We start from the raw sequence: 12,240 nt of genomic DNA, 5'->3' as shown, positions 1-12,240 counted from the left end.
CATTAGCCGCTTCAGGTTTTATACAGCAGGGCCCTGGAAATTGAAGTGATTTGTCGATACACCAGCTGCCTCCGAATTGAGTTGGTGTTGCTGTATCCTTTTGGGGAAGAGGAGGATTTCTCCTCAGAAATGGTTCAATAAGAGCAAAGAAAAGCCTCCGTAACTCATCTCCTCCCTCCCCCTGCTCGTACGACTGAAGGTGGAGGGAAACTGATGATGAAAAGGTAAAAGCTCGTGAGAAAGACGGATAGAAAGGCTGAAATTACCTTAAATGACCGTAGCGGCTTTTGGAATCCCTCATCATTCATTTGTCTGGGAGATGTTACATCTTCAGTTCAGCTTCCCACAAGCACGAGTGTATTGATGGACAGAAAGTCCACTAACTGAAAAGAGCTTCAGCCATTGTAACAAAGGTAGAAGACACATGAGCTAACGAGTTACATTACTACTTTCAGACAGGTATTGATCGGGCTGACCTGAATCTCGCCCGCTCTTAAGCGAGACAGAGGGGGATTCTTGACCTGATTCTTTAGATGTTACGATAAGCATCTGTTGTCTTTGAAGCTTATCTCGAACCCATCCGACATGAGTAAAGATGGACGACCTCCAACGGGAGCGGATGGAGAGAAAGGAAAGAGATCGGTCAGACGGGAGGCAGAATCTAGGAAGTGAGATGGGGAGACGGTGACAAAGTGTCAGAGGAGAAGGTCCTTAACTATGCATTACCGGTGTGACAGTCGACAGAAGAAATGGATTTCCCTTCTCTCCTCTAGGACACACCAGGAAAACTGTGCCAACAGCCTTTTGAAAGTCTCATTCATCAAAACTAAACATTTTCTTTCCTTTCCTTTTTTTTTTTTTTTACATTGTTTACGGTCCAGATGTTGAAATGCCTTCTTAAATGGATGCAGTCCCAAACATTGCTTTTTATGTAATAGTTATGCCCAAACCAGTTTCTCTCCTTGGCAAAGAAAAAATAGTGTTTGTGGTTGACTGACAGTTGTTATGGGATGTTTTTGTGCAGAAAAATGTGCACATGAATTTTGTGAACAGGTGTTGATGCAAAATAAAGCCGATAACATGCCGTTATAAACTATCTCTGTCAGACTCGTAACTTGGATATGAGAGGCCTCCAGCAACGGCTCCCTGTTCACGTTTAAACTACTGTTTGCATCACATCCTCAAAGGCACAAAATTAAGCTAACAAGGCAGCAACCTCCGGATCTGAAAAGTGCCTGTAATTGCATTCTTTTCTAATAACCACCAGGGGGCAACTCTTTTGGTTGCAATAATAAATCAGATTGTATAGAAGTCTATGAGAAAATCACCCTACTTATCCCTTGATCAGTATAAAATGTATAAACATAAGTTGTATGGTCTCACGTTTCAAGTCTTCTTCAAGACAGTATGATCTAAATAAAGAAAAGCCATAAAAAAAAGACAATAAGCCAAGGTGGCAATGGTCAAAAACCAAGATGGCGACGGCCCAGATTCCCAAACTCAAGGCTTCAAAGCGGCACTTCTTATCTAGAGTCTATGCCTCCAACATGTACGTATACTTTTTTTACTGGAAGTTCAGTCTTTACCTTGGAAATGGCAGTTATCAAAACAATCTCAAGGACCACTAGCTGTTCTGGAGCTTTGGAGATTGTTAGACTCGCAGTAACTGGACTCGTACTTTGTCTGCAAGGGCCTGCCCAAAAGAGAACATAATGTGATTTTTAAATTGGTTTTCCTGAGGAGTTTTATGATGTATAGTTTTGCTTGGTGGACTCATAACGCACGGGTCAATTTGTACTTTAGTAAGTGTGTGTGTTTGTGTGTGCTGTTGCTGCGTATACCGAAATATATTCAATTGGACATTTTGGCTTTGGTTCAAAGTCAGTCGCTGAGATTGATGAAACATGATGGACCCTGTAGCGTCCTAAACACAAATGTTTTTGGAAAATGAAATGCCTTTTCATAAACAACATTGCTCGACATTGAATCAGCCGCCAGTTTGTGGAGAAAATGAGTGGGGGGGGGGGGTGTGATGTGGAAAGAAAATATAAGAGAGGGGGGAGACGCTGTGTGGAGCAAGTGAGTGCAATAGAGAAGAAAGAATATGATAAAGTGAGAGAGAGTGGCGAACAAGCGCCCCGGTGCTCTGTCAATATGGTTGTGGGAATGAGAGTAAGAAAAAAAAAAAAATGTCAGCGGTAAAAGATTGTGAATGAACACACGCACAGATCCACTAGAATGACCAGCAGTACAATAATAAGAGTAAGATGGATGGTTAAAAGTAAAACAAGAAATAAAGGGGGTGGTGTGTAGGAGAGAGAAAGTGATGAAAGCTTTGTGGTTGGAAAGTAAGAGAGAAGTGTGCGGTGGTGGAAGGAGGTGAGAAAGACGGTGTGTCAAAGGGGACTGACTTGGGGTACTGACTGTTGCTTTGGTGGTAGAAACACCCTGTAGTTGAAGTGTTAGAAGTGGAATTGTACAAGCTCACCCACATCTCTGAGGTTTCATGATCTGCAGTGATATGTTTGAGAATATGTGTGTTGGACAAGTGGTAGCATATTTTCAGATCATGTCAGGCTTGTACATACTTGATTTATAGAGCTCACAGTTTTTTTACATTTGTTTAATATTCATCGTAATTCCATTTAAGATACAACCTGCTCTATTTAGCTACATGAGGATGAGATGAGAGTAGGTGGAGAGCAGCAGCTTATAGTGTACAGTACATTTCATTTGTAGTATCGCCAGCGACTTCAATCCATTGGTACCGACCATTTTCAAAGGGGGTCCCTTGACAATGGGATCCCGGGGTAGCCACTAGTCTACCCTTTTACCTACATGCCCACTTTATGATAATCCCATAGAGTTTTGGGCAAGAAACCATGCATCCAGTATAAATGTGTTATTTTCACCCATTCTAAAAGTGGTTTCTGCACACTGGGATTGTTAAACAGCCTTGGAATTGCAGAAATTGGGTAAAACTGAACGAGACTCAAATTTCCTCCTGCAGTGAAGAACAGAGAGAGTGAGCCGTTTATACTGTAGCTGTGGAGGCCCAGCTCGTCCTCTCACTAGCTCTGATTGGCTGGTAATTTCTCTGTTCTCAGGCTATTTGGTGGAAGTGCTCAGTGACTCTAGCAATCTGTCTTTTTTCTGTCTGTGGTGGTTTTCTTTAATTCGGATATTGACCTGGACCTTCACACTCAGACTTCTTACAGCTGTATAACATTAAATCACACAAATCCACCTTTGCCACAAGAGCATCCTCAGGAAAACGTAAAGCTTTATTTTGTGACCAGGTGAACATATCCAACAAAGTCATAGCTAAAGAAGATGTGTTTGAGTTTGACCTTGTACGTACCTGCACATTTTGTAAGTACAGGTCAGTAAATCACCGATCCTTGCACACCTTAATTCTAATGTTGTTACATCCTGGTGCACGAAGGTGATTCAGCATTAAAGAACTGCAGCTTTCCTTGGTGTCGTATGGAAGTATGAAAAGTACCTTCAGTGGCTCTGTGAAGGTTAAAGCCACATGCATTTGCCTTCATCAACCACCTAATGACAACACGATCGTTTGCACATTTAGGAGACCTTGACTTTCAGTTTGTGTAATTATGAGCTTAATGATCTGAGCTGTTAAACTTCATATTCTCGCTAAATGACTGCGTCTTCCTTCACCCATCTCTCTTCCTCACTCTTTCTCTCCCTTTGCAGCTCCTTTTCCCTTTTCCTTTCCCTAGAGGAGGCATCTCATTGAGATGGATTCTGTACATATTTGTGTGTGTGTGTGTGTGTGTGTGTGTGTGTGTGTGTGTGTGTGTGTGTGTATGTAAAGGTTCACTAGTAGCAACAAACCCACGGAGAATTATCAGCTGACTCCTTTCTCTACAGAGTTTTAGCTTCTTTCAGGTGATTGATTCGGTCCACCTGAACTTCACTGTTTGGATTTAGTCTCACTGCTCTCAACAACCTTTCCAGCTGCAGGACACAGCCGAGTAAAAGCCTTAATAAACCATAACGGCAGACAGACACACGAGCGACTCGCTGGAGAACATAGTGTTGTTACACTTCCTGCTTGTAGGCAAGTTCTACTTGTATGCGGTGGTTCAAAACGGCACCAGGTCATACGCCTAAACTCTCTTGTACTTCATCTATTTCCCAATGCTGTAAACGTTAGTCTATCTACCACTATTTGTACTGCCAGAGCAGATTATGGTCAGCCAATTTCTACACATTCGAAAATGAGCGACACATTTGACCGTGGCCACTTAAATAACGCTGTTCTTTTCTTTTCTTTTTCCCCCCAAATGTATTGCGAACAATCCAGAGAAGTGGAGCTGTTCTGCTCTCAAAATGCTTTCAAACCTGAGCTTTTGTCGTACTCCAATTCACTTCCAAGCCCAATTCCATCTGGGAAGCAGCTTTAACTGCACTGAAAGCTTTAAAAACGTTAACCTTTTCACCTGTCAAGCTCATATTCGTGCCTCATCTCCTGGCCATATTTTGTCTTTTTTACATTTTTTTTATTGGGTTTATTTCACCAATTTCTTTTTTCAGAGCAATTCCTGTGCGCGCTTAATCTAATAATGATAAATTTTATTTATATAGCGCTTTAAAAATGTGTGTGTTAAAGAGCTGGCGAGAAAGCAGGCAAATGAGTATTGAAAACGTTTCAATTCATAATCGATGCGTCATCCGATCGGCTTTCTTGATAGGCCTTTGTAGAAACCACCGATCAATCTATTTAGAAGAAAAATATCGAACCGATAACAATTGTTGGCCGATCGATTAGAAGCACCCTTGATCATGACCCGATGAATCTATTGCAGAGCAAAAATACAATAAATGGCAAAATACATTTACAGCGCAACGCTTTAAAATTTCGGAAAGCGCTTGGAAATGTGGCGTCAAAGCTCATTGAGACAATGGATTACCTTACTATAAGGAAAGCCCCTCTTGTATTTCAAGTCATGTTGTCGTTGTTTTTCTAGTGCTCATGCCGCTCAAAAGCCACTGGTTTGAAACAAATTGGCTTGTATGTCTGTACGTGTGCAGACAGAGAAGGCCTGCTTGACTTAGCAGAGCTGGACGCCACACCGGCAGAACGTCTGTTGGACAACGAGACCATAATCATCTCAGAAAGGTCGTTGCCAATGAGCTAAATAAATAGCCTGTCTCACAGCCTGTTACCTCACCAAGCACTCTCTCTGCTGCCCTGCTGAGATCATTGAACACTCACATTGACTGCAAGTTAGTTGACCTCAGCGGTTGTGTGTGTGTGTGTGTGTGTGTGTGTGTGTGTGTGTGTGTGTCTGTCTTTTATTTCGCTCTCTTTACACTCGGCCTCCGTCAATGAACGTCCATCAACAGAAATGCAGGCTTTCATTGTGCTCGCCTGGCTTCTGGCTGATATTTGTGTGGGTGTAAATAGCACCGCTGGCTGAGGACGCTATTGTCTCGTTGCTTTTTGTTGCCAAAATGATGGATTATACTGGAAACGGGAGGAAAAGGACCTTTAGGAAACAACGACCCGTTTATCAGGACACAGTGGCTGCAAATGTGACACCGACTTATTTGCATGATGGATGAGCCTATTCTCGGACTTCAGCATTCATTTCATTTCACTTTGTGTACCTGTACGCTAATATGCGGTCACTGTTTGGCAAACTGAAGTGGTCCGTCTCCAAACTGCTGCACGGAAGCAAGTACTGTTACCCAGAGCAGCAAAACACAGGAACTAAATACCTCTTCACACAAGATCACTTTTACCTGTTTTGGGTGTAAGAGACTGCTCTGAAACCATTTATGAATGACCACAGCTTTGGAGTGGTGTAAACATAATGCAATTTAGATTGTAAAATACAGCCCATCAGTTGTGTGGATCAGAATTTCTGCTATTTTTCTGTTCCCCCCCTTTGCTTTTTGCCTTCTTCTTGTGTCAAAAAATGATTGAGGCTGCAGCTGAAATGACTAATATTTTGACAAACTGACAAATTTAAGAGCATTTTAGGTGCAAAATAAGGAGGCTCATCTAGGAGAGACATTAGGGATTATTCTAAAAGACCTAAACCGTTATCTGTGCTCATTAAAAACACCCTCACCAACCCTGTAATGATGCTGCATTGGGGGAAAAGTCCGACTGACTAAATTGCCAGTTATGTAAAAAAACGAATGCCTGCGCGAGCGGCAGTTTCGGGTACAAGTGTTTTTGATAACACGCATTCACATCCCCATGTAATGCCGATAGATGCAGCGGCGATATTATAAACCATATCGCTGCTGTATCTCGCCGTGGAGGCTGAAAGCGGCAGAGGGGAGTGCGAGCTGCTGCGGTGGTTGATGTGGCTTCAATGATGGGGCTGGATCAGATACGAATAGACTCGTATTAGAGTTAAGTGCTTTCTGTCGTATTATGCTGCGTACACTTAGCCAGTCAACCCCCGCGTGAAATCGGTTAAATTGCAGCTGTAATCATTTCCATGGAGGTCAGTCATGCAATCCATCAGGCACAGCAACGAGTATATATCTTGCAGCGAAGTCAACATTATAGCAGATTACAACACCCCCATAAAAACGCTCCTAAATCTCATTCGCGTAAACATCAAAGCGCTCTAGGACTCGAGGATAATAGCAGAAGTGCTTGAGCTTTCTTTCTATTACTTTATGAAAACGTATGCTATGAATTTGAGTGTGTGTGTGTGTGCGTGCGTGCCCTGTGCTTTGCTGAAGGTATCAATCAACAGGTTGTTGAGTGCAGCATTTGAAATAACATGCTGTCCGTTTGAAGATTACGCTGCTGTGCAGAGTTAATCATCATTATTACAGTCCACTTGAGAACAATAAGTCATCCTCCGCATCAGCATCCAAACTATAATTGCATCCAAAAATGAAAAAACAAACAAAAAATCTTCACCATTTCCTCTGTATTGGCTTGTTTCTGTTGTTGCTGTTGGATACATTCCTTCATTTTAATGGACTTTGTTGTTGGACTTTATTATTAATCCTCCTCATACTGATACGTGTAACATGTGGCACAAATTCAGTGCCACATATTTTTGCCGTATCAAATGTATACATTTTGACAAATTGATACATTGTTTAGTAATTGTTAAATCGTTTTAGCAGTCATTTTACAAAGTGGAGGTCAGCTGGGAAATGATGCACCCCTCACATGACCCTTGGCAAACCTCACACTTGGCAAACCACACACACACACACACACACACACACACACACACACACACACACACACACACACACACACACACACACACACACACACACACACAGAGAGCCAGGGCCGTTGTGTAACAGTCGGCATAGTTTGTAACCCGGGGTTGAGGCGGCGGTTGGGTTCCTGCCGCCTACGTTACGGCTCCTCCACTCGATTTCTGTTACAGAGGGATGCCGACGCGGCCGGGAGTTCTGCGTTCTGTCATCTTCTATCGTACTGCGGCTGTTCATATACTTACAAATCGCTTTGTGAACATGCAGGCGGAAAACATTTCAAATGTTCTAGTTTGTATCTTGCTCTGCGGCCTGACATGATTCAAGGGCAAAACAAATTCAAATCTGAATTATTGTGATTTATATATTGAATACTTGCTGATAGAATGACCTTCTGCATATTCATACAGTGGAATTTTTTAATTATAGGCACAGATACCCATGGTCAGGTACAGAAACAGTTTTCCTATTTATACCAAAGTATGGCATTACTGTAAAGCTAGAGCTGAAGCGATAACTTGATTAAATCAGAAACTGATAAACAATTGATCAATTACATAATTAAAAAAAAAATTGCAAGAAAACATGACTAATGTTAAACAGCATCTTCATTCAGATTTGGTTTATCGGTGATTCAGTGCAAACACAGCAGGTGATGAACACTGTGGGAGCAGCAGTGGGTATGACACAAGGTTACTTTTGATATTTTTAAAGAACTTCATTAAACAGAAAACCTGTGGCGGCATCGTTCAATTAAATGTTTTTCTTTTTTGTGTGTGTTGGCCGGAGGAATGAAGTGTAACTGCTCGTTTGAGTGCTGTCTCCCTGCTGTTTGCCGTTTTCACCAAGTTTGGAGTCCTCACTTCAAACCTTGCACTGAGCCGATTACCCTCGAGCATCAGAAGCGAACCACAATTTATATTTGACCAAACCAGGTGAATCTTGCAGCATCTCGGGGTGTGGAAGGATTCACGGTTGATTCTTTATTTTTTCAAACCTAACAATTGCCGACCAGTGAAGCCTCAATGAGCGTCCACTTTCAGCAGCACAGCAATGTGTCACCCAGCAGGACGCACCGACGAGCCGACGCGGCGCGAGCCCTCGTAGACGTAAATAGACACGCAGTCGTCACTTAAAGCTAATGTCTCTCCAGACAACCGTGACAGGTGGTTCTATGCAACTCAATTACACCCAGCATCATCCAGCATACCATTACAAACAATGCAATGCAGAGGACTCTGGGAGAGCGAGGTCGGCATGTCGCCTCTAGCTGCATGTGTGTTCGCGTACATGAACACAGGAATCCTACAATAACAGAAAAAGCACACATAACACCTGCTACGCATTTGATGTGCAAACACTGTGTTTCCACCCTGTTGACTGTGGCCGCCTGCTGCAGCGCTCACAGCTCCATTAGAGGCGGCGGAATCCGTCTCGGGTCTGATCTGCGATGTGTAAATGGACCGTGTCCGCCGACCAGGCGGTGTTCATTTCGGCGGGGCTGTTATCAGTTCATCATCGGTGTGACACGTCGCATTGGAGTGGATGGGAGAACGCCTGCTGTATTATTGGGATTTTTGAGATGGCTGAAGTGTGAAAAATGTTCAATTCGCTCAGTCTGTGATTAAATGTTTCTGTGGAGTTTTCCTCTCTATACAGCTGGCCACAAAGCAGCAGCACTCACACACAAAGCAGCAGCACTCACACACTTGGCTGGGGTTAAGTGCCGTCAAAGCAAACTTTAAATGATGTCCGCTCGGCACTTCCCGAGCTATTGAACTTCAGTACTTTATGAATTGCAGACTACATTAAGTGCAGAAAGCTGCTATGTGATGGTCTAAAACGTTTTGTCTGACAGTCACGGCGTGAAGTGCTGTAGGTAGCAGCAGGTTGGGGCCTGCATGGGCTGACAAGAACCCACAAATGAATATGAGACGGATCCAGAATAGAGACATTGAACAATGTCTCCAGCTAAATCTAGAGATAGACTAACTAGCAGAACCTGTACTATTAAGATAATGGAGAACTATGAATAAGTTAATTTTTGCCTCTTTTCCCTCCAGGCTTTTGGGAGAATGTTACGTTGGTGTTGTATGACAGTGAAATGAGCATTTATGTCAGCTGTAACCACAGGTGATATTAAAGGTCGTCCGCGTTTTCAATCTATTTCTGACTCGGAACAGAAAAGAAAACATCACATTGTCCCTGTTCATCTGTGGGTGTAATGGTGTCATGGCTTCAACTCCAAATCAAGGTGGATGCAAATGCTTTGTTCAACACGAAGCTCTGTTTTAAACAGTGAGCAAATGCGTAGTTGAACATTTCTTGGAGTTGTTCCTTCAGCTTTATATCGGGTTTCTTTCTGCTGACTTACCTTCAACATGTTTGAGAGGCTGTAACGGTGTCGTTCACGGTGCCCAGTATTAAAACATCTCTCTTCTGTCTGTCTTCTCTCTGCAGTATGAGTTCAAGGTGAAAAACATCAAGAAGAAAAAAGTCAACATCGTGGTGTCTGTCGACGGCGTCAGAGTCGGCTTGAGGAAAAAGAAAAAAGTGAGTGACCTTTTTTATTTGAACTCTCCTTTCTCTCTTCTATTCAAGGATCTTGTCCTTGGGTACATTGTATGTGTTTTAACAGGATGCATTCATCCCTATAGAAGGTTATGCTGCCAAGAAGAAGAACAATGTGAACGTGTTCAAACCAATGAGCTGATGTTGATTTCAGTACAGGCTACAATGTCTTTTCTATACTGGGCTGTGATTGGCTCTCCTTTGTTTGAGAGTTTCTTATCGCAACGACATGAAACTTCTTTTGATTCAGCAAGCTGATATGTTGTTTTAATGAGACAAGTTTGCCTTGTTTGAACAAGATGAGTTGTTATATGTCATAATTATGAGAAATATATAATATGTGCCTTCGTAATTTAGGATATTTGTGCTCGCTAGCTGCATTAGCCGTCTCGAGTAACAACGCTTAAACCGCAGCTAACGGGACTGTCGCGACTCCTGGTGGCTCGCTGACTCCGGCTTATATTGTTGTGTGTCCATAGAGGGAAAGCACTGAAAACTCTGCACACTATCCAGAGTAACGACGGATGAAGCTGATTGTAGTCTTGTGAACGGTGTACTTTGTTGGCTTCGTCCCCGCCATGCAGCTCATTAGCTGCGCCGCAGATATGAGGCTGATGGAAAAGATGAATTAGTGAGCTGGGTTTCAATTTCCTGCTCCCTGTGTGTTGGAACTCTCTTCTTTCGCTGCAGCTTTCTGTCCATAGTCGGACATATTTTAAAATTATGCATAAAGATGACAGCCTTGCAACTTTTTTTCACATGCAGACTTAAAAAAACATTATGTTTGAATCATAACTGTGGGGATTTAAGTGCGAACACGGGCAAATTAAAGAACCATTCCAGACCTTTTCTTCTGGTGGTGGTGATCGATCCTCTTCTAGACGGCAGACAGAGGTGAGGATGGAGACATTGTGAGGGTGGACAAAGAGCCTGAGAGGAATTGTAAATACGGGGGAAGATGTAGAAGGAAAGTGAAGGGACGAGCCAAGAGAAAACATTTAGGACACGATGGTGGGAGTGTTGAGACCTTGGAGACAAGTGAGTCTGTGTTTCCAGGCGTGGTGACAGCTGTAATCCACAGAGACGGACCGGAGTGGACATCACCTGCCGAGAGTCACAGAGAGTCTGACAGCCGGATGCAAACAAACGGGAGTCACTTAGGAGTACCGTCCGTTCTCCTCACCAGGCACGCATCCCGGCTTTTCATCTCAATACATTAGTCCAAACCTGAAACCGTTGGGTGTTTTTTCTCAAGGTTCCAGGCCGCTCTGCTGGAGTCCCCTAAAATGTGTTTGACATTTAACATAACAGAAGTATTGAATTGTTTTTACCAGCCTGCTTGTCGTTACAGCAGGAAGAGATCAGCTGACATTTTATAATCCTCTCATAAGTCACATTTCCTTGTGTTTGCATTGAGATGATATACGATGAGATAATAATACATCTAAATTCAGTGCAAAGCTGCGGCATTAGCTGGAAAGTTGCCACTAAAAGAAAACTGTCAAATGTAATGCATTGGAATTTATTGAACAAATGTGCATCTATTACAATTCATGGTCTAAATAATAAAACTTTTAGTGCTGCAGCTTGAAGGGCGACATCTGTTGAAAAAGGTGTGGCCTTCCCACACAGTCATGGATATTAAGGGTGTCTCTATTGCATGTAAGTAACAAAGGCGGATGTATTGACCTTGACTTGTAATTACAGGCAGATGTACATCGCAGATACACATTAGTGTCTGGTTAAAAGGCGGCTTAATTGAGTTGTCTAAACGGTCCTCTAACGAGCATCTTATTCATTACACCAATAAGAAAGTGTGTGGACGGTGCTGCAACGTATCCTCATTCTACGGTTCGGATGGTAGCCCACGAAAAGCTACTCCTCATTTTACGTGCGTTTTCCGACGAAAGCGAGCAACGCGTGTAAATTTCTGATCGTAACACGCATACGGCCTTTTCAAAATAAATTCACAAAGTAAAGTCATAAAGTAAAGATTAGAATTTTAATTTACAGTGGAGAAAGTTAAGGAATCAGCGTTCCCGCCAACCTTTCACCTCTAGTATCCGTCAGCTAAGATCAGCTCTGATTGTTCCGTGTTCCTTTCTCTTAAAAGAAAGAAGAAGAACTCATGTCGTCCAGGTAGGCTTTCCGCTGGTCAATATCAGATCGGGTCCATCTTGTCTGAAGAAACAAACAAAGGGAGTGAAGAAGGGAAGGAAGTGATCTCAGTGACAGTCCCTTCTGCGTCGTATTGGCTGATGATGTTGATATTATCGCCATCATCGAAAGGCTCAATGTCAAATCAACCGGCGGGCTGGAATGAAAGGACGGTTCGATGGAAGGGTGTTTTGCCTCCACCTGGTTCCTCGTCTCGTTTGGGTCCCTCGACAGAAAAGCTGAAATGTCAAGTGTGACCGTCGGCAATCTAATTAGTACATC

At 42.9% G+C, this 12,240-nt stretch overlaps 1 protein-coding gene across 1 annotated transcript in view; it reads left to right on the top strand.

Annotated features, from left to right (window-relative positions):
* LOC306695395 (carboxyl-terminal PDZ ligand of neuronal nitric oxide synthase protein-like) overlaps nt 1–12,240 on the top strand; it is a 147,213-nt gene that overhangs the window by 39,039 nt on the left and 95,934 nt on the right. Inside the window, exon 3 of the mRNA XM_079158625.1 lies at nt 9,691–9,783. Within this exon, the coding sequence (XP_079014751.1) occupies nt 9,691–9,783 (93 nt within the window). The remainder of the gene's footprint in view (nt 1–9,690; nt 9,784–12,240) is intronic.

The sequence above is a fragment of the Pholis gunnellus genome (genome assembly GCF_910591455.1).
Source record: "Pholis gunnellus genome assembly, chromosome: 4".
Taxonomy (NCBI): Eukaryota; Metazoa; Chordata; class Actinopteri; order Perciformes; family Pholidae; genus Pholis; species Pholis gunnellus.
This window is presented reverse-complemented; position numbering and strand designations above follow the sequence as displayed.